The sequence below is a fragment of the Apteryx rowi genome, unplaced genomic scaffold, assembly GCF_003343035.1.
Source record: "Apteryx rowi isolate R43461 unplaced genomic scaffold, aptRow1 scaffold_130, whole genome shotgun sequence".
In the NCBI taxonomy this organism is placed as follows: domain Eukaryota; kingdom Metazoa; phylum Chordata; class Aves; order Apterygiformes; family Apterygidae; genus Apteryx; species Apteryx rowi.
This window is the reverse complement of record NW_020447531.1, coordinates 1597481-1617893: the sequence shown is the minus strand read 5'-3', so window position 1 is coordinate 1617893 and position 20413 is coordinate 1597481. Positions and strand designations below refer to the sequence as shown.

The 20413-nt window shown below is 37.7% G+C and overlaps 1 protein-coding gene across 2 annotated transcripts; it reads left to right on the top strand.

The window, feature by feature from the left end:
* Nucleotides 1-768: 768 nt before the first annotated feature.
* Nucleotides 769-19354, top strand: XKR9 (XK related 9). Of its 2 annotated transcripts, XM_026056303.1 has the most exons (5): nucleotides 769-994; nucleotides 7938-8018; nucleotides 8295-8874; nucleotides 17226-17449; nucleotides 19002-19085. In XM_026056303.1, the coding sequence occupies exons 3-5, from the start codon at nucleotides 8600-8602 to the stop codon at nucleotides 19061-19063; spliced, it is 561 nt and encodes a 186-aa protein (XP_025912088.1). In that variant the 5' UTR covers nucleotides 769-994; nucleotides 7938-8018; nucleotides 8295-8599; the 3' UTR covers nucleotides 19064-19085. The 2 variants fall into 2 exon arrangements, with proteins under 2 accessions (XP_025912088.1, XP_025912087.1); XM_026056302.1 differs by lacking the exon at nucleotides 7938-8018 and having other exon boundaries at nucleotides 18476-19354.
* The last annotated feature ends 1059 nt before the right edge of the window (nucleotides 19355-20413 follow it).

The window sequence follows — 20413 nt, the reverse complement described above, 5'->3', positions numbered from 1 at the left end:
CCAGGCGCTGCTGCGTTCGCGCTGGCGTGGTTGCCGGGCCCTCTGGAGCCCGCAAAGCGCTGTAATTCGCCTGTTTGGCTCCGCAGTGTCCTCCCTGAAAGTCCTGTTAATCATCTTTCAACTCTCATTCCTAGAGATGCCACAACAGAAGAGTTCCCCCTTTAAAGTATCTGTAAATGCAGAATAAGGGCAATTTAAACTACCTTTGAAGTAGCTAATATTCTTGTGGTCAGACAACCTTCTGCAGTATTGGAATTTAAAGTTTTGCTTTCAAATATTGTTTACTTGATTGCTTTTTACCTACAAAAATCCTGACAGCATCAGTGAATTCATAAAGTAGTAATAGAAACATCCAGCACAAAAAGGGTTCTGTGGTAGCACATTTTTTTGGTTTTATAACCATTTAAATGGTTTTCTAAGTGCTCATTATATGAAAATAGAGTTGCAATCCTTGTGTGTGATCATGAGCCATTTCTAGGATTTACATGGGTAAACAGGACAGATTCCTGCTGTCTTCTGCAGGGGCATAAATCCCCAAACACACTTGAGAGGCAAACTTCCAAAAAGCTTGTTAGATACAAACGGCTCAGTAAGGCGTGGAACCGAAAAACAAAGCTACATGGCTTCAACAGAACTTCATAAAACTTCAAAATTTAAAAGCTTTGATCTGATTAAACTCTGATGCAGGCAAATAATGCCGTGATATGTGCCAGGGGATGAGCTATTAAAGACTTTAACATACTGACAAAGGTTTTCATCTTTCCACCTAGGACAAACCAGCTGGAAGGGTACTGCCCCTTGGCTTCTTCCGCCGTTGCCGACTCTGGCCCTCCCACAAATCTCCCTGCATTGTTTGGCTTGCGGGTCTGTGGTAAAGCAGAGGATGGCACTAGGCAGGGAGGCGGCTCAGAAGATGGCCCTGCCACCTGCCTGGCCATGCCACACATGTTGCAAGTGTCAACGCACAGCTCAAGGTCTGCAACTGTCCTCCAAGGTCAGAGAACAGCTGGCGCCTTTCAGCTGCCTGGTTGGTCAGAGAGCAGGCACTGCATCTCAGCTATCCAGGGACCAACAGCACGCTTTGCCTCTGGGCTGCTTAATCCATGCTAATTTACCTATGTGTTAGCACACAGAAAGTGCGAACCCTTCAGCTTCACAAACAGTATGCACTGCCTTGCAGTCACCCATTCAGCCAAACAGTTTCCTCTGTGGTGCACAAGAGACAGGCCTACATGACAGCAATCAAAAAATCTGTTCCTGGGCATAGACTTTGACTGCAGACATTAATTGTCAAGCATCAGAAAAGCCACAGACAAAAATTGGACGATCGTACAGATGTGGTCCATCCCTACGCTTAGGCCTTCAAGCCAATTTCTTTGATTTATCCGAATTGTTATTTCTGCCAAAACATTACATTTATTTTTTATTTCCAAGCTTATCAAAGCAGGAACTACAGATAAACAGGAAAAGGATGTTTCAGGTCAAAGGAAAGAAGCTTTTTTGTGCACATGTATGCTGCTAGAGTAAGCAGTAAGCAGTCTCTTTCCATATCATTCTCCTGTCTACTGTTTTATAAGAAACTGTGAATAGACTTGGAATTACTCAGTAAGGAAGTACCCTATTATGCTGATTTTTGTAGTGCATATGTGGTACGTTCAACCCACCTTCAGTCCCTAGGCAAAGTTTAGCTGCTGTGCGGTTAAAAAAAAAGTACCTACCTATACAAAGGCAAGTTGTGTATTTCAGAGGTTTACTGTTTCTATGATTATTCTGTAATTTTAGACAAGATTTCTAAAAACTCTCATGATTTGCCTGAAGATTTAAATGCTGTTAATAACTCTAATTTTAGAAGCTTATGACATAAAGTGCCAGTTGTATTTAACATCACCAGTTTGTGCTTGTCTAAATTAAGAATTGTTTGGGGAACTGTAGTCTTGTTCCTCAGAGAATAATTACTACTATTATTGCTGTGTTGTAGTAAAAATAATGCATTTTCTAATATTAGGTAGGAGCTGTGAATCCTTTTCGTCTGTAGATGGTAGCAGTGGGTGCCTTTGGAGAACTAATTACAGGTTCTTTCTTTCATTAAGATACTCATCTTCATTTCCTGCATAAGCCCATCAGTTTAAAAAGTTTGTTCTTTCTCTTATAAGACAGGAGTTAATAGGCATAAATTGTTGAGGGTAAATGCCTTTCCACTGTGGCTTAATAATAGCCTATTATTATCTAAGTGCAAAAATGTAATTCTGTGATAATTAGATAGCCTCCATTGAATTTTACATAGAAAGTTTCTTCAGATACTTGTATCATTTTCATAGACACTGCTCTGTGAAAGTATCATTGAGACGTTTTTGTTTGGTAGGTTTTCCTGTTGTTACTTTAATACGCATTCTTGCTGCTATCTATAAAACATTTTTTAAAAGATATGCATATATTTCTTGCGACTTGCAGAAGTTTTCTTTCAGTCCTTTTATTTTTTTTACCCTTGTTACCTGCTACAGAGATAAGTAAAAAGACCTTAAACCAAAATGAATGAAAGCAGATTTCACAGAGGGAACTTAGGCTGCATGGTAGAATCCTACCTCAGTAAGCAACACATCTTTACATCAGCTTGAGTAGAGGATGTAAAAGGGTGTCACAGGTGGCTGGCTTGTAGGAGATTTTCCTAAAAGTCTCTCTATATTAATGCTGTTCAGAGTGTAAATATTCCATGTGAGTTTCACTTCTGGGCTCATTCGACATGACTGGGGGTTCTGGGGTTCTGGGTATCACGTAGCAGCAGTGGTAGCATACTGCTGACAGCTTGTGCAAGTATATTGGAGTAGTTCATGAAGAAGGAGCGGAAGCTATTACACTGAGGTAAAGTCATTCAAGCCATACATTTTCTTCTGTAACTTCCATTAATATCAATGGCAAAAAACCCCCCATTCGTTGACTGCAAAGCTTGGGTATCAAACATAAAGAGAGAATTATACAATATACCTTCAGAAATCTTGGGATTGTTCAGATCAGTGTTTTCATTCTATTTATTTCTATGCTAGTCCTAGTGAGGACCTTAATTCCCAATGCCTGGAATAAGTCAACTACTCCAAAGATAGATCCAGTGTCCTGTTAGCACTAATCAAGCAGAGAAAAAGGGTCCTTCCTACTCCATTTGGAAGCAAATAGCAAGAGTGTGCTGAACACCACAGGACTTTTGTCACAATATAAGGATGTGTTTTCTTCAGTGCCAAGTCTAGCTAGAAAACAAATAAATCACCCAGCCAGTAATTTAGTTCATGAGTTCCTTGGTTTACGGTCCAACAATCAGATACGCAAACCTTCTCTCTCTGTACTGTAGAGTTTGTGTTGTTTGAGTAATAATAACAAAAGTTACAGCAGTGAGTTCGTGACTCGGCTGATTTAAGATGCCTTCACTTAAAGCCAGAGGAGTTTAGTTACCATTTGGGCAAATAGCTTGCAAAGCCTCATTTAGAAATTTTAAAAAGCTGAGGTGGAGCTATAAGAATTTAAAACTGTATACCAAACTCATCATATATTTATTGCTATGCTGCTAAATTATGTATATTTTTATTATTCAGGGAGAATGCACATCCAAAATACCAAAATCCTTTAGTAGATAAAGGAATGATATTAATAATTGACTAAGACCACTGGAGATTTTTCAGGATTAAAAAAAGTCTAAGCTGTATGGGGAGGCAGCTGCTTTTCAGATCTGTCCAAGATCCATGGAGAGAGGAATAGTCTTGGTAAAAGCTGCTAAATGTAGATAGTCTAGTCCACAGTCAGTTTGGCGCAGTCTTGTCTTGTCCACAGCTGAACTTGGCCACTTTTAAAATCTCATCCATCGAGTTCCCAGTGAAGTGGAGGTTATGAAGAATCAGTGGACCAGTGCACTCCAGTGAATTTATGCGAGTAGAACATTGAGTCAAGGGAACACAAAAGAGGACAAGCATGATGCATTCATTTTTGTCTTTCTTGGTAAAGTTTACATAGGTTTGTGATGATACCAGACTTTTAATTTGATTCAAAAGTGCACAGTAGCTTAGTCCAATGTTGAAGGAAATATTGTCCACAAAATCTATACACCAACAGAGTGCTTGTATTAATGTGGTTGTTTTTACAGGTATCACTGTAATTATTGAGCTGCTACTTTTCTGAAGTCATCAGGATTTTATTGTGGAGCAATAAAATACAACTACATTTTAAATTAGTACATTCATTACACCAGAGCCATTACAAAGAGCTTGTTGGCGTGCATGTTGACCATGCATGCACTGGGCCTTTGAATCATCACAGGCACTTAAAAGAGGCAGCAAGGCCTCTGCTGCATCTTTTCATCTTTATAGATATTTCATTGGCCCCACTGATGTCCTAATGTGTTGTGGTCCAGGGATAATCGTGTGCTATTGAACCAGGAACTCCTGAGTCCTGCTCTGGATTCAGCCACTGTTTCTTCTAGCCTTGGAAGATTGACTTGATCAGTTGATTCCATTCTTTAAGTGGTGACATGAGAATACTGATATTTCAGGCATTGTGAGACCTGCTTAGGACTGAGATATTTCTAACCTGTTAAGGGGGAGGGAACACAAGAAAAGGCAATCATGATCCTATGGACTCTATCTCCTGTCATAAGAGCTAGAAAAGCTAAACTACTCTAGCGAAGGTCATACATCATCCTGTGCAGCGCAGTCATAGAGACTCAATCCTGGCACCTCTTCATTGTACCCTGCAGCTCTTTTAAACATGCTCTGGGTTTCCTCAATAGCATAAAAGTTGTGTGTTGAGTGCTGATGGCACAGTTGGAACAGACTGTGCAAACACCTACAGTTTTACCAGTGGAAAACAATTTTAATCACTTGTCTATCTAAAGTACCTGGACGCATGTTGTCTCTTCACATATCATTGTATAAAAAGCTTTTTATATATATTTTAAAGTGCCTTTTACTACAGTTTTCAACTATAGCCATAAAAATTGTTGTTCATAAATCTTTCAGATATAAATATACATATACATACACACACACAATACACACACACACACACACACACACACATATATATAAACACACACATATATATGTTTCCATAAATATTTATTGGCTTTTGCTCAACAGGTCTAAGAAACTAAATTGTAGGTTCAAATACACATACACAGATACACACTCCTACAGAGGCAAAGTGGTAATTTTTTTTTTACTTTATATGTAATAACTATAGACAGAGACTTCTAAACAGAATCTTTAGAATAGATTTTTTTAATAGCATATTCAAAAGAATGACAGTTCTTGACAAGCAGCAAATTATTAACTGTGTCATGTGGTTAGCATATGATTTTAGTTTCAGTTTGTTATGCTGGTAAGCTCTTTGACTTTTCTTAGATTGTAAGTTTTGCAAAGCCAAGTATGGGAAACCAGCAAATAAGCAAAACTACACAAATTTTTTAATGAAAAATCTGTATTTATCCCCAGCAGGTATCAAGGTAAGTCTGTATTTTGTAATAGCATTTGAAAAGTATCATGAGAAGTGAAGGCTTAGTTAATAACATTTTCCTGTTTCTACTTTATTGCAAAATGACTCTGTAAAAGTATCTTAATTGTTAGAGAAGACGTATTTATGATGCCTGATAGACACTGTACTTTTCTCACTCCTGTTATATTAAACCTTGTACTTTTAATAAAACCAGGGACCAGATAATTCTGTGTGATGCAAGTCATTCTCTCCCAGCAGCACCTACTTGTATCCCACCTGGTGTATGTGAACATGCTGCTCTTTGGAATGATATTATGAATAAAATAGAGTGGCTATTAAGGGCTGAAATCTTCAACAGATATTTCATGTGCACCTGCCAACAGGCATTTGTGCTTGGTCTTGGAAAAAAGACTCTGAACTAGAGTATCCGGGATACAGATTTGTGAGTCTTTGATAGACTTTTTAGGTTACCATGAGCAAAATAGAAAACCTTTGCCTTAATAGCCACTGCAAGGTTCTTTCAAAACTGGATTCACTCTTCAAGATAATTATGGTACTGTGAGCAAGATGGCATGGGTGACAGAAAGCCTGCTTGATAACATGTAGCTGCTCATGTCTCTCAGCATACCTGATGGCTTCATATACCACCAGGTATGTCCAGACAGGTCTGCGGACTGCCTGCGTGGCGGCTGTCTAGACAGGGTATATGTAGAAAGTAGAACTAACCTAGCTGATAGCTACTCTTCATACTGTTTTTTTCAGAGCAGTCTGGACATTGCCTGTAAAACTTCCTTGCTTATTAGAGAAGCTTAAAAGATAATTAATTCAAAGATAAATTAATTCATGTTTGTGAAGTGCTTAGATAAAAAAACGATGGGGAGGTTGTAAGCAGGGAGAAGTCAAAGTACCCTATTTATTCATTTCAAGTGAAAAATTAGACACTACTCTTTGCCACTTAAATATCCGATACAGTATTACTCATTAAATGTGAATCTTGGTGTATTGGCATGTTTCAGTCATACATTGCCTATCCAGAGAACTTTCTCTTTGGATCCAATCATTCACTTACCTTTGCTGTTATGTTTCCTGTAGTGGTCAGATAGTGAACTTAGTTTTTTTCATTCTCTGTTCTAAAAACCATGCATAATTTTCTTGTCACAAATAGGATAAAGCCTGACAAAAGTGGTACATCAAGTTGGAGAATGACATGTTCTTATACAGACTAAACACAGTTTTTTGGAATTCTCCCGAATGAACCCTACTAATATACTCTTAAGTTTGTTCTTACACAAGTTTCCGGATTATGAAACATTTGTAAACACAAAGTTCAGTTTATGCTGGAGTGTGTACCAAAGTCCACTTCCCTGAAACTGACTGTAAATTGCATATAAATTGCGTTAGTGATTTGAATGAGATAGTGGTATTCTTTCGGGGATGGTAGGAAAGGACAATGAAAGGATTCCAGCTATCCCAGTCATGAGATCACCAGATTTTGCTGACCTCGTCTGGGCCTGGACATGAAACCTAAGTCGGAGATAGAAGAAGAAGCTAGAAATAGCGAAGGCCTAGATCCAAAAAAATAGTGTTAAGATGCCCAGCTCCTATTTAGGCTGTTAGTTTCCCACTGTCTTCAATAGAAATTAAGAGTTTAGATTCTCTTTTTGAATTTGTAGCTAGGTCACAATATAGAATAGCCCAGTCAACGTGAGCTAAGAATAGTCGTTACCTTTCAGAGAGTTCATGTGATATCAACCAATCGTCTCACTTCAGCTCTTGGTGGCTGTGTGCCTAAATTCACAAAAATCCAAACCAGAGCTGCCTCAGCATGCCCTTCCCCCTGCCTGGCATTCCCTGGCCGCAGCTATTCTCAGGGTATTGTCTGCTACTGCTTGGTGGTAGTGTGAACTTGGGACTTTGGCATATCCTTGCATTCCATTATTTTGGATTGCTGCCAGCGATCTTTTCCTACGAAATGCAAAGGGATGTTGCAATTTTAATGTTTATAGCTTAGCAGAGATGGAACTGAATGAGGCAAAGAATGTAGTTCCTTATAGCTTTTCTGTTTCCCCGGGCAAATATCAAAGATACAAAGAAATATAAGGACTACTTAAATAGATCCAAAGAATCTTTACAGTGTTAGGCAATCTAAACATAGTTCTGACTATGAATGAATTCCATATGCAGTAGATGATAGTGTGGTTAGGTAATCTGTGTGTAGCTACTCCTCATGTAGTTAGAGAGACATTTCTCAAAAAGATATAAACTGAGGCATGCTTAGTTCATTACACATCTCTAACGGGGAGAGCCATAATCCTATTCATCACTGTTGTCCTTGCATATGAACAAATGATGAAACCACTAGATGCGCGGACACAAACCCAATCACACAGTTGGAAACTATAATGATGTGTACTCTAATATAATCATGTGTATTCAAGACAGTTTTCTCAACCTTTTGTACACAGTAAGGAAGAATATCTCAGAAGTTAAGAAGGCTCTGGGAAGGACTTGATGTTTTTTTCCCATAATTGGAGTTTTAAAAGCTGGTAGGTGAGCTTGTTTCTTAGAATTTCATCTATTAACAATTATCTCAGCTGCTGCTTACTAAGGTTCAGAATCACTGTGGTTAGGAGAGTGAGTGACCTGCAGGTTCAGAGGTGTAGCTTTTCCCTGGATCGACTGTTCACAGATATCCCCAGTATGTCCTACATTCTTTTATACTTCCTTGTTTAAGTGATCATGCAAATTGCTGTATGATATTTAAAAAAAATCATTAGTGTTACTTATGATCTTTCTTTTTCTTCTTCTTGTTCTTTTTTTAGGAGCCAGCAGCTAGGAAGAATGACTCCACCAATTTAAAAGGCAGCTTACATTTATGCTTTCTGGAATAGATGTACCAATGAAGTTAGTTTAGTATTTAAACCAAGAACACAGAAAAATTGAAATCCCTTTATTTTGATTCTGCTTGTCATAATTAAAATGCATACTCCAGCTTTCCTTTGTATGAAGCAGTGTGAAGAGGTGGTATCATTAGGAAAAAGACTACATTATAAGAAAGTATTTAGATTTATTCTGTCTTTTCTTCATGTGAAATGAGGACAGAATGAAAATAGTGACAATCTAATGCATGATGAAATTTACTAAGCAGGATTTTATTTTTTTAGTTGGTGGAATTATAATTCAAGTAGTTGATATTGGAGTGGATTTCTGGGTAGCTAGTAAATATTTCTGTGAGGGACAATATTCTTGGGGTATATTAATTCTGTGTTTTAGAGGTCTTTCATCAGTAGTAACTCAGCTATTCAGTTATGAGTGGTTTAAAAATGACTGGGAAAATCCTGATCCTGAGAAGCTGAAATGGATCTTTCTAGTTCATTTCTTTCACTGTGGAATTTTCATAAGGTAAGCACAATTTTTTTTAATTTTAAATGAGAAATCATATTGCTTTAACTGGCCTTTTTGGGAAATTTCAGTGCCAGTTTGTTATGTTAACATGGCTTCAGGGACAAATCCACCCCTGGCATCAACAATTACTCGTCTACAGAGGTGAATGGATTTGTGTCTGCTTATACCAGGGGTACATTATGTCAGGTTTTGATGAAAATGTAGCTCTTCTTTCATTTTGCCTATCAGTAATAATTTTTGTCTATCACACCCTATCCTTATTTGATTCATCGCTCTTTGATAGGGTGTATTTAATAAAAATGCTTGCTTTACAGGTAAATACTGTTGCAATTAATAAAGAAAAATAAGTTTCTAAAATGATTTTAAGAGAATTCATTTGGTTATTCTAAGTAGGTGAGACAGCTAAAGTAAGCAGTAATTTGTGGACCTGAGAGTCTAACTGTATTTGTATAGAAGAAACACCAAGACTGAGATGAAATGAATAGTTGAATAGTTAGTAAGAATGTCTGCAGCAATACTTACTGCAGGGACTGGGTTAATGGTGGCAGGAACCTTTTTTTGCTGAAAAGAATATGTCCAGGAATAGTTTACCATACTGTATGTTTAACATTTTTTCTTTAGCTTCCATGGTGGCTTTGGTTTAAAATTATCATCATCATTACAGAGAACATTTGTGCTAAGTTTTTACTTCCATTTAAAACTTTTTAAAACATTTAAAACTCAGATTTTGCTGAAAAGTCCTGTGGACCTGAATTTTAATTGTTTTGAGTATATAATGGGCAAGAAAAATGAGCAAATGTAGAATTCAGAGTCACTTAATAAAAGTTCTTATTTAAAATGCCTCCTTTAACTTCCTATACTAATCAATGAACAGTGATGAAAGATATATTTACGCCAATGTAAAAATTTCTCTCACTTACTTTAACTCTCATTCTTTCCAATAAATACCTCAAACTGTGAATTTCTATAATTTTCAAAGCTTTCTTCCCACAATGAGCCTCACCTTCTCTGAGTGGCTTGTTATCTAGTAAAGATAATGTTGCTCTTTGCTCTGTTGGTGTTGCAGTCTTGGTCACCTGTTCTCTATAGCACAAATGGTATTTTCTGTGTGGCCATTTACGCTGGGCAAAAGCTTCCAGTTGATATACGCAAGCTACAAAGTTCTTTGAGCCACTCCTCAAAATTCATCAGTGTGGTAATATGTACTATAAACTATAAACTGATAACAGCAAGGTGACATCTGCGATTTGGGATTAGCTATTACATATCTCCTATTATATTTGTTTTCTTGCTTGTATCACTTGTGGTTTCTTTGGTGTACACTTCCCTCCTGTCCTCCCTCTTAGTCATCTAATTTATTCAGCTGACTTAGACAAAGACTCTCCCAGGTTTCTCTCTTTAATCAATGGATAAAGACAAACTTCATCAGGAGTCAGGTCATAATGACTGGAATGAGCCTGTCTCATTTGGGGAGAGGGCCTGTCATTTGTGGCAGGAGCCTATCTCCTCCACTCACTGTAGAGAGAACTAGGGGTCTAGCCAGTAAATGCTGACTTAACCAGTGAACTTAGGATGCCTGAAATTATAAGATGTGAATACATATACCTTTCCAATTTCTTTCATCTCTCATATATCTTTTATACCTCTGTCTTTGAGACAGGGAACTTTTTTGTGTTATGCTTGTACAGTGCATAGCACAATGGGACTCAGTCTGGTTGGGTTCTCACACTATCAGTGCTAAGTAATAAATATAGAAGGCCATACTGCCAAGCTACCATTGTGATATTGGCAGCTGCTATTGTGTCCCTTGATGCTTAAAATTAAGATCAAGATGCTCTGCCTCTTTGAACAAGTGGAGACAAAAAAGATTTTTTACATATTTGTGAAGCTGAATTCTAAATCTATGAGATACCAGAGTAAATGTGAGTGTTCTATTGAACCTGGGATTATTTCTTTTTTTGTTGTTTTAAAAGGTGATGAGAAAATTCAGAGCCAAGATAGATGATGTTCAAAGTAGATGATATTTAGTTGGTAATGCTACAGACTTAGCACCTGGTAAGTCACACCCAAACTGAGGATGGATCAAAAAGTGAGGACCAAAGGTGGTAACAAGCCTCTAGCAATTTATGCATATACCAAGAAGCTCCACAAGAGAAAATATTAGGAAGGTATTTAAGATATCAAGTCAGTGATGGACAGAGAGTTAATGAAAAGTGGGAGGTTTATAATGCTACCTTAAATGAGTTAGAGGTTACATAATAATATGTACTTGTTCATGTTTTCTTAATACAAATTTACTGTCCTCAGGTATTGCCTTAGCCACATCAGTTTCATGGGCTTAATCCAAGCCTTTTGATCCGTAGAAATTAGGTTTAACATGCAGCAGAGAAGAATTGTTTGATTAAGGATTTATATAATGCTTATATTAACTGTGATGGTGTGACTAGAATTTAGAGGGGGTGATTGTTGCTGCCAGGTGTCTCTCTCATCCTCCCTGCAGCTTTGACATAAGAGTCTGTGTGGTTCTGAATTTAAGTATTGTTTGTCCAGCTCTGTTCTTTGAAACTCTTTTTTTTGCTTTTCCCTGAACTCATATGGTGAAATTTGGACCTGTGAATTTCTAGCTAGCACTCAAATCTTTGTTAGTGTAGTCTGATGATGGGATGTGTACTGTAGTATTGGGATTGCAGTAGAAAGTCCTCAATGAAAATCTGAAGAGGAAGAAAATAACATGGAAGCACTGACAAGAAGGCTTGCCTGTGAAATGTGAAGGCCGCGGAGCCATGAAACAACTAAACCAAATAGCTGTGACATTTGTGAATTTCCAGTCACAAAGAGAGAACCAAAGCCTTCCCAATTTTACGTGAGGATAGGAGCAAACATGATGAAGCTGTAGAAATGTCTCAAGAACAAGGAGACCCCTGAGCTATGTTTAAATGAGCTGGTTCAGGGACCAGAGGCTGTCTAACCACAGCAGTTTTGAGTTCAGTGTTATATAATTTACCCTGTTTCTAGGCTAGACTTAATACCTTATGTGGTGATATAACCATACTCTTTGAGTGGAATGAGCAGGGATTTCTGCTCTTAAACATTTTTTTTTTCTTTTAAGTAGGGTATGACCAAGCTCTTGGATTTTAACAACACAAAAATTTTCTGCAGATAAAGAACAAGCAGATGTAATGGCTAGAAACAAGGCAATATAGATTGATAATGTATACTAGTATTTCTGCATTCCCACAAGGAGCGCTGCATCATCCATGTCCTCTCCAATGCGAGGCAGAAGATGGGCACAGTGAAATATTACTCAACTTCCCATTCTTCCCCACTGGAACAGGGGGTATTCCAGCATAAGAAGGCTAGGTGCTTTAGACCCTCTTTCTGTACTTCTTGAGTGGGTCCATCACATCTACATCTGGGTGGGATTTGATATTCCTGCTACCTGCAAACAAAATTCTGGTTTGTAACTCTTTTCCTTTAGGAACCCATGACAGTGACTGACAGAGACATTCTTCGACAAAGTCATTACATGTATGATAAAGTATGCAGAGCAATGGTGTAACAACAAAGATATTTTCTCTTACTTATATCTTCATTTTTGTCTTGTGTATTCCCATTTACACAGCTAGTGCCCACTTCAGGCTGTGAGAAGCAGACTGCTGATAGTGTGCTGACCTTCGCTCTGTGTGTTTCCTTTTCCACCTGTAAAGTGCTCACAGATACCACTTGGTAGCCCTATCTCCTTCCTAATACAAGAAGAACCTTAACAGTTAAGATCTCCCTTAGAAGTAGGCTTTCAGCTCTAAAGGAAAGCATGGCTGTAAACCTTGTGGGAGTACAGGAAGACTGTTCCCCAACTGATAGTTTCTCCCATCATGCTCTAAAGAGAATTAACATAAAGCAAATGGCAACCGTATATTTGCCTGTATTAATGACACACTATCATACCCCTTTCACCTTCAGTTTAAGATGTACATTTACCTAAAATACATAACTAATCAAATATTTTTAATTAATGCAGTTTTTATTCCAATTGCTTTTTAAAAGCAATTTTTTCTGTTTATGAGATTAAAACAGTGAGCTATTATGGTAACATATATATTACTACTTTACTATAATTATAATAGGTTCAGAGCAGGCGCAGTGTTCAAGTGAGCCGTGGGCATGATAAATAAGAAAATTTGAGTCTGACCTATCCTTTAGTACAGACTAAACTTTCCTCTTGGCTGTGAATGCAATTGTCTAAGCTAAGCCTAAAAATCTGTTATAGGCCCTTCCTAAAATGTCCTAATACTGCATGCCAATGGGCTGATTAGAATGGTAGCACAAGCTCAAAATGCTCTTAAAAGAGGAAAGGTCTGTCATAGTTAGCTACAGTAAGCGACACAGGCTGTGGAGCTCAGGGAATGCCACCTCACTTAACTATCATCATGTAATGCAGATTTAGTCAAAGAGCAACTGAAGCATTCAGACTGTTCTAGAAAAAAATGTATTTTATACAGTATGCAAAGTCAGAAGTGGATTAACTGAAGTAGCTACAAGTAATGAAAAATACTAGCACACCATCTTATAACAATATAAACACAGTGTAACATACTAGGTTTAGAAGCAGTATGTTTTTGATATGATATCAAGTGTGCATCCAACTGAAATATTCCTTTTACAACATGTCTGGTGTTTGCCTTACTTATCATCTGCCTTCTCAGCTGTGAGCTCTGGAGCTTGAAATTTGTACAGCTGGTTTCCACTTCTTGCTGCTTGAACAAACACAGACTTTGTTGAATGAATGTATGGACAAGTAACAGATTGGTCTACTCTAATATTTTTTTCTTGAAAACACTGCAAATTCTCCAGATGTTTACACCCTGGATGCAAGAACCAGATGTTTTGGACTCCTAATTGTTTTATAAACTGAAAAAGCTATAGATGCTTTGCCAAACAGTTTAGTTCCTTACTTATGGGAGATTACTCAGAAAATAGTAAGATAAATACAGAACAACATAAAACAAGAAAACAGTCTCCTTTGAGAATAAATAATGAAGCTACAGCCAACTTACAGAATCAATGTACGGCCTAAAAGGCAGAGCTGCAGTCTATGAACCTCTGTAAGGAGAAGGGCAAAGGATCTTTCCCTAAGGTCCCTGCATGGTAGCATTGCTGTTCCACACCTACAACTGATGCTTCCGCGTTTCAAGCCTGGGGAGTTATCCCTTGTATGGAGAACACATGGCTAACATGGGAATAGGGGAATAAGTCATGATTCCTCTAACATGCCCTTAGCAAAGGATCTGCAAATCGTCACTTGTGGCTACTGAAGAACCCTTTATACTGTGTCCTCTGTGGTCAAAGAATTTGGTCTTTAAAGATGGTGAAGGTTAAACTTTAGCACCTGGGGGGACCAGGAATACTTCTGAACTTCCATTGCAAGCTGCAGGAGACTGTGTTCCAATGCCATGGATGAGCAGTGGGATGAAATCTGGATGTCTAATGATCTCCTGCCCCCTTGTTTCCATGTAAAGGAAATGCAAGCACCTGGATTTTATGGTTTCTGTAGTGCATCAATCCTGTGGACAGCTGGGGAACCAGGAAACTGTGACACTTCAGCATGCACCTTGAAATCACCTTAGATGCAGCCTTAGAGAGTGGCCTTAGAGAGTGACATGGGACCTTGCCTTTCTCAGCCTGCACATTAGCAGACTTGCAGGACAGCCTAACATAACCTAGTGATGGTCTGTGGTGTTCTGCTTGCTTTCTTGTAAAAGTAGCTCTGAATGAACAATGCCATCTTCATAGACCGAATGACTAAATTCTTCTGTCAAGGGGGAAGACATTCAGCAATGTTTATAATGCCAGAAATGTGGGCAGAATAACAGAGAATTTTCTTGAGAAGGACTGCTTTTGCTGTCCTTTCCTGCTGTATATAGTCAAAATGGGTTCACTGGAGAAGGATATTGGAAGTTCAAAAGATCTGGGAACAGAATAAGTCAAAGCTTGAAGGTGATGACTGAAGGCTGGTTATGCTCAAAATCTTGTTTATGGGCAAACATACCTTACATATAAAGCCAAGAATTTATTGGTAATATAATTGAAATCTTAATAGTCTAATCCAAGAATCATTATTAGTCCAGATCTCATTAATACAGAAAAAGAAAGAATATTTCTATACAGAAAAAGTGTTGGTAATAATGATACAGTTAACATTGTTATACACACACTTCTTAGCTTCTACCCCTTTTCCGGGTGCTATGCTCACCACTCCTCTGCTCCTCTGGGTCCTAAGGCCAGTGGCTTCATTCTGGTGTTGGTGGTGGGTTGCTACGGGTGTTATTAGCATCTGGAGTCTTTTGCTGGGAGTTCATGTTGATGATTTCTTCTTCCTCACACCCTGCTTGCGGTCCTTTCTGTATGTTTGCTAACACACTTTTACACTTTGCTCTCTGTTCGTTGATCTGCAACTTCATGTTACATCCGAATTTACTATACATGGTGCCTTTTACAAATGTTAGATACCATTTGTTTTTCTCTTTTTTTGCCCCTAAAACCAGTATTGTCCAGCTCCAGGTCTGCATTTCTTTAACAGACCATGTAGTTTATAGCCATGGGGTCTCCAGTGCCAAGCCACCTCTTATCCCATGAATGTACTCCACTACACTGTGTCCTGTGTCTCTACTTTTCAAGGCCTCTGATATGCTACCAGGCCTTTATGTCTCTAGTACATCATTATTTCATTGTCGTAAACATGTCATTCTACATAGAATAACTGATTGTTACTGCTGCCAGTTGTACTGTTACTGTCTAGTTGTACCATTCAAAAATAAACAACATTAAAACAAATTAGCCACCTGGTCAATTAGAAAAATTGACTAGTTTTTCTACAAAAAAGCGTGGCTTAGCTAAACCAAGTAAAGCAAAGTTGCAGGCAAGTCACAAAAACTTCAGAGCAAGCCTGACAAGTCTCAGTCCTTTGGCCTTGCAAAGTCGGTTCAAAGCTTATGGCCTTTCACTAGCAATGGCAGTTCCTGTTACAGGGCTACCCAGTTACATGACTCAGTCTACAATCTGCACAGTGTTACTAACCAACTGAAATCAAATAACCAGCAGAAGAGAACACTGCTTTTGCTTCATGTAAATAAGATTTACATGCATATTTACTCAGCTACTTAGATTCTTTGTTTGCTGCTGAACAGTTCAACTGGAAAGAGATCATTAGTTGTGAGAACCTGTTCTGCTGGAATTGCCTCATTTCATCTACTATAGAAAGGAGCATTACCTTGCTCCCTTGGCTTCCAAAGCATGAATGATCATTTGCCACAGGGTGATTGTATCACGGAGAAGGGAACTACTGTAATTCCCCCCAGCTGGAGTTCTGGTCTTACATCAGGTTGTAGCCACCATCCTATTTTGCTAAACAGAATTTGTTCCTTCCTTAATTATCAAAATGGTTTTTGATTAAAACTTAGTGTTCTCTCCCTGCAGAGGTGCTTTGCCTGAAAAGCAAAGGCCTTGAAAATGGAAATAAAAGCTAGATTTTATTTATCTCTAAGAGTGGCATTAGAGATATCTTGAAAAGGTTCTTTACCGCACAGAATGTGCATCACTCATGACTAATTCTGTGTATCTTTCCATTACTGCTCTTTTAGGGGAAATGCTCATTTAGTCTTGAAAATAGACTGGTTCTAAAAGAGTCATTCATGCGTGCTAGTTTTCCAAGTCAAATGCCTTGTTCATGTAAAACCACTCAGATAATAGAATCTGTCATTCTAGGAAATCCATGTGTCTTGAGAGTCATTTTCTGAATTAAAAGTCTTCCTATTTAGCAAAAATAACTCTTGAGGGATATTTTTTTGCAAAAAGCCTGTTGTACATTTGCCGTTCATCGGATACTATCCTTGGGTGTTATGGATCTATATTATGCTGATATAGAGTTGGATGTTCATAGCTGGATATTCATTAATACCCTTAAGAAGGGTACTCTGTGTACTTATGAATAATATAAAATACCTTCTCTTTTAAAGAGAAGATGAGAAAAGATGCAAAGGGAATTTTCAGATATGTAGTATTTTTAAATAAATAAGAACTTAACAAAATAAAGCTTGTAATCTTATTCAGGCAAACCTCATTCTGTTCTAGTAGTTTTTATATTGCATTGGTATCATGGGGCTTAAAAGATCATCTGATATCACTGATACCAGACACATATCAGATTAAATTTTATCTCAGTAGAAGGTGCTGGATTCCATTCAAAGATAAAATATGAATGGAGAACAAAATGGGAAAGATCTTCAGTCTCTATCATTTTTTGGAGTTGTACTTTTCAAAAATACTGTCTAATCAAGTTTCCTTTTCTATAGGTATTGGTTTGCTTTGAAATATGGCTGCCAGGCTGCATTTAAACAAAACAGCAGTAGAGATGTATCCGAAACAGACTGTCCCAATTTCATTCATAAACAAGCCATTGATATAATGACTGATATTAGCATGCTCAAGGTATTCAAGACTTTTCTCGAGACCACACCTCAGCTCTTTGTCCAGATTTACATCCTCATGGAACATGACACAAACAGTTTCTGTCAATGTGAGTCTTTCTTTCTCTTTACTTTGGAAGCTGAGTATCTTATTTAAATAGATAATTCATGTTATTGAATAACATTTTAAAGTCACACTCCACTGTATGATTACTGTGTATTTAGTTATAATTTTTGTCTAGTAGATATCTGTTTTGCTAAGGCTTCACTGTAGCAAGTCATAATATTTAATATAAACATAATGATACCTCATTTGAAAATAAGTTATTGAATATGATTAGTGTATCAATTTCAGAGCAGTCTGTTTTGTGTGTGTTGGCTTACTGTTTCTTTTTAAACTACCAACTGAGCATCTTGAAATCTGTAATATATTTAAAGCAGCCTTGTGACTACCATCATCCACATTTTAAAGATGATGGGGAGAGTTGTAAAAAAACTAAGGATAATTCAACATTGTAGAATGCAGTACAAGGAAGGGATATTGGTTCAACTCTCAGAAGCTGGACAGCAACTATACTATTTCCAGCCCTAAAACCAGCAGCAGAATTGGCAATACATTGGCTTACTCATGGGCTGGAATTCATCAAACCAAGCGCAGAGATTTGCATTGTTGTTTACTGTCTCTTCATAGCAACGGAGTTAACATGTACTCAGATAAAACAGTCAGATGACCCTTAAATATGACCACGCTAAGGGAATCTCTTACAGGGATTTCTACGTTATAGACAGCCTGGACTCAATATCACCTGCTGAACCTAAGTATTTATGGGCTATTTGCAACACCTTGGGGTTTCCAAGTCATCTGCATAGAGCTGGCAAATATGACACACAACTTTGGCAAGACCAGCAGCAGCTGGAGGCCAGGCAGAATAACATAGGCATCCCAGATGGCACTAGATGCCTAGATTTAGGCATCTGAACCAAGATTACTTGTCCAAGAACATGAAGGAAATATAAAGACAGTATAAAGAAAGTGTAAAGAAAGGAGGAAGTTGTCCAAACCTTCATTCAGAAATTTTAATGTAAAATAAATTTCTTTTTCTTAGAACTAATATTTATACTTGTGTTTTGTTTAGATGCTGCCATTTTCATGTCTTTTTGTGGCATCTCCTTTTCAACAGTTGATTATCAGATATCATTACGAAAATCTCTGCCTGATAAAGATGAATTTCATGTGCTACCCAAGTTAGTATATCTCTTCTATAAACTGCTTACAATCACTTCTTGGATGCTCAGTATTTCACTGATCACTCTTCTAAGTGTCAGAAGTTCTGTATTTCTGCTGATACTTCTTTGGAGCTGTGGCTTCTGCTGGACTTTGAAACAACACACAACATTTTGCAAATCTAAGGTGATGGAATATCTGTATAGAACTGTTGTTGGAATCATTCTAATTTTTACCTTCTTTAACATAAAGGGAAGAAAAACAAAAGTTTGCATTTCTATTTATTATGCTACTCACACCCTTGTAACTCTAGGTATTTTGTTTGTATATTTGTTTTGGAAACCTTTTGTTACCAAGGAAATATATTTTACAATTGTGGGCCTCTTAACTATTCTCAGTCTGGTGTTAGGTATTATTTTTCTTATTGTTTATTATAGGCATTTTCATCCCACTGTTTATTGCAGACAACAGACATGTTCAGATGAAGCTGATGGAGTGACAGGAGAAAAAGACAGAGTGGAAGCTGGTAGATTTCAAAATTTCATAATGCAATGAACAGTATAGATTTTTGTGTAGACTTCAAAGCAAATATTTGCTAGACTGTCTGTTTTTCTGTTGTTGCTTCTTGTGTATTTTCACTAAGTATTTTCACTAAGTAACAGGTAAATGTTAATAGTAAGTAAATGGTCCAGAGTTACTGACTCTGAATAATTGTTGTTTTCTGTAACGTTGTATAAAGCCTTTTTAACATGAGTATTTCTCTATATGTTGGTCAATGTTACTTTTGAAAAATGAGCAATGTAAGCTATCCATCCAACCCAATTCACTGTTTTAGTTTTTAGCAATGCAAATAAAACATAGGAGAAGCTAAAAGTGAAGCAAATGAAAGCTAGCATCAATAACATATTCTATTTATTTATGTTGATTCTGCTCAAAACAAGGCTTGCTTTTCTCTGCCTGCTGGATGGAAAGAGGAGCGCAATAAGCAGGGACGGTGACCTCTTATCTCTGTTTCACCCCATTAGTGTAAGAGCTACAGTTCTTCTTTAGATGACTGTAGCTACAATCCTTATTGCCTTCTTAAATATCCCCTGAAGAAGAATAGCTTTGATTTATGGCTCAATCACCATCTTGCAACAAGGAAATTTGGGGAGATATTGCAATCATTTTATCTTCTAGGTGCTTTAATGACTCCTTTAYTGTTTCTATTCTGCTAATCTTTCACACACCTTTTTGCATTTAGGGGTGATGCCACCTTGTTGTTCCGGATTGTAATAGCAATCTCAGTGATTTATTGGTAGCAACAGGAGTGTCGCATATAGAGGAAGAACAGTCTCCCTGGAAGCTTTCTGCTCCTTTGAGTTCTAAGATGTAATACTTTAAATGCAGATTTCCACTGAAATGGGAAGATATGTGAGGTATGCTGCGGTATAGCTTCTTTTGCCTTTGTCCCTAGAGAAAAGAGAAGCAGCCGTTCTGATACATTGCTCTAGCAGGGCCAGTGCTGGGTAGGGCTGGGAAATGACGGAAGAGCGAGCCTGTCCCACAAGATTTTTTTGGCAGAAGGCAGAGTGAAAGTAAACAACTTTTCAGTCCAGTTTTCAAATGCTCAGTCAACAACAATAAATGCTGTACAAGGAAATAATGTTCATAACCACAACTTTTTCAGAAATAAAGGCTAAGGGGAAGTCTTTTAGAGCTGCTGGATTTTAAATCTGAGTTATAAAAAATAGGCCTCTTTTTCCCCCCACCTTTCGCCTTCCAATAACTCACATTTGCATTTAGAATAGCCACAGGCAAGGGGAGGAAACAGAGTTTGACAAAAGAGATGAGAGATAAGTTACTTTGC

Excerpts from the sequence above, each read along its gene's own strand:
- XKR9 (XM_026056302.1), top strand. The coding sequence starts at position 8,600 with ATGATGAAATTTACTAAGCAGGATTTTATTTTTTTAGTTGGTGGAATT. Across the intron at positions 8,875-17,225 it reads CACTGTGGAATTTTCATAAG|GTATTGGTTTGCTTTGAAAT; the intron begins GTAAGCACAATT and ends CCTTTTCTATAG. Across the intron at positions 17,450-18,475 it reads CACAAACAGTTTCTGTCAAT|ATGCTGCCATTTTCATGTCT; the intron begins GTGAGTCTTTCT and ends TGTTTTGTTTAG.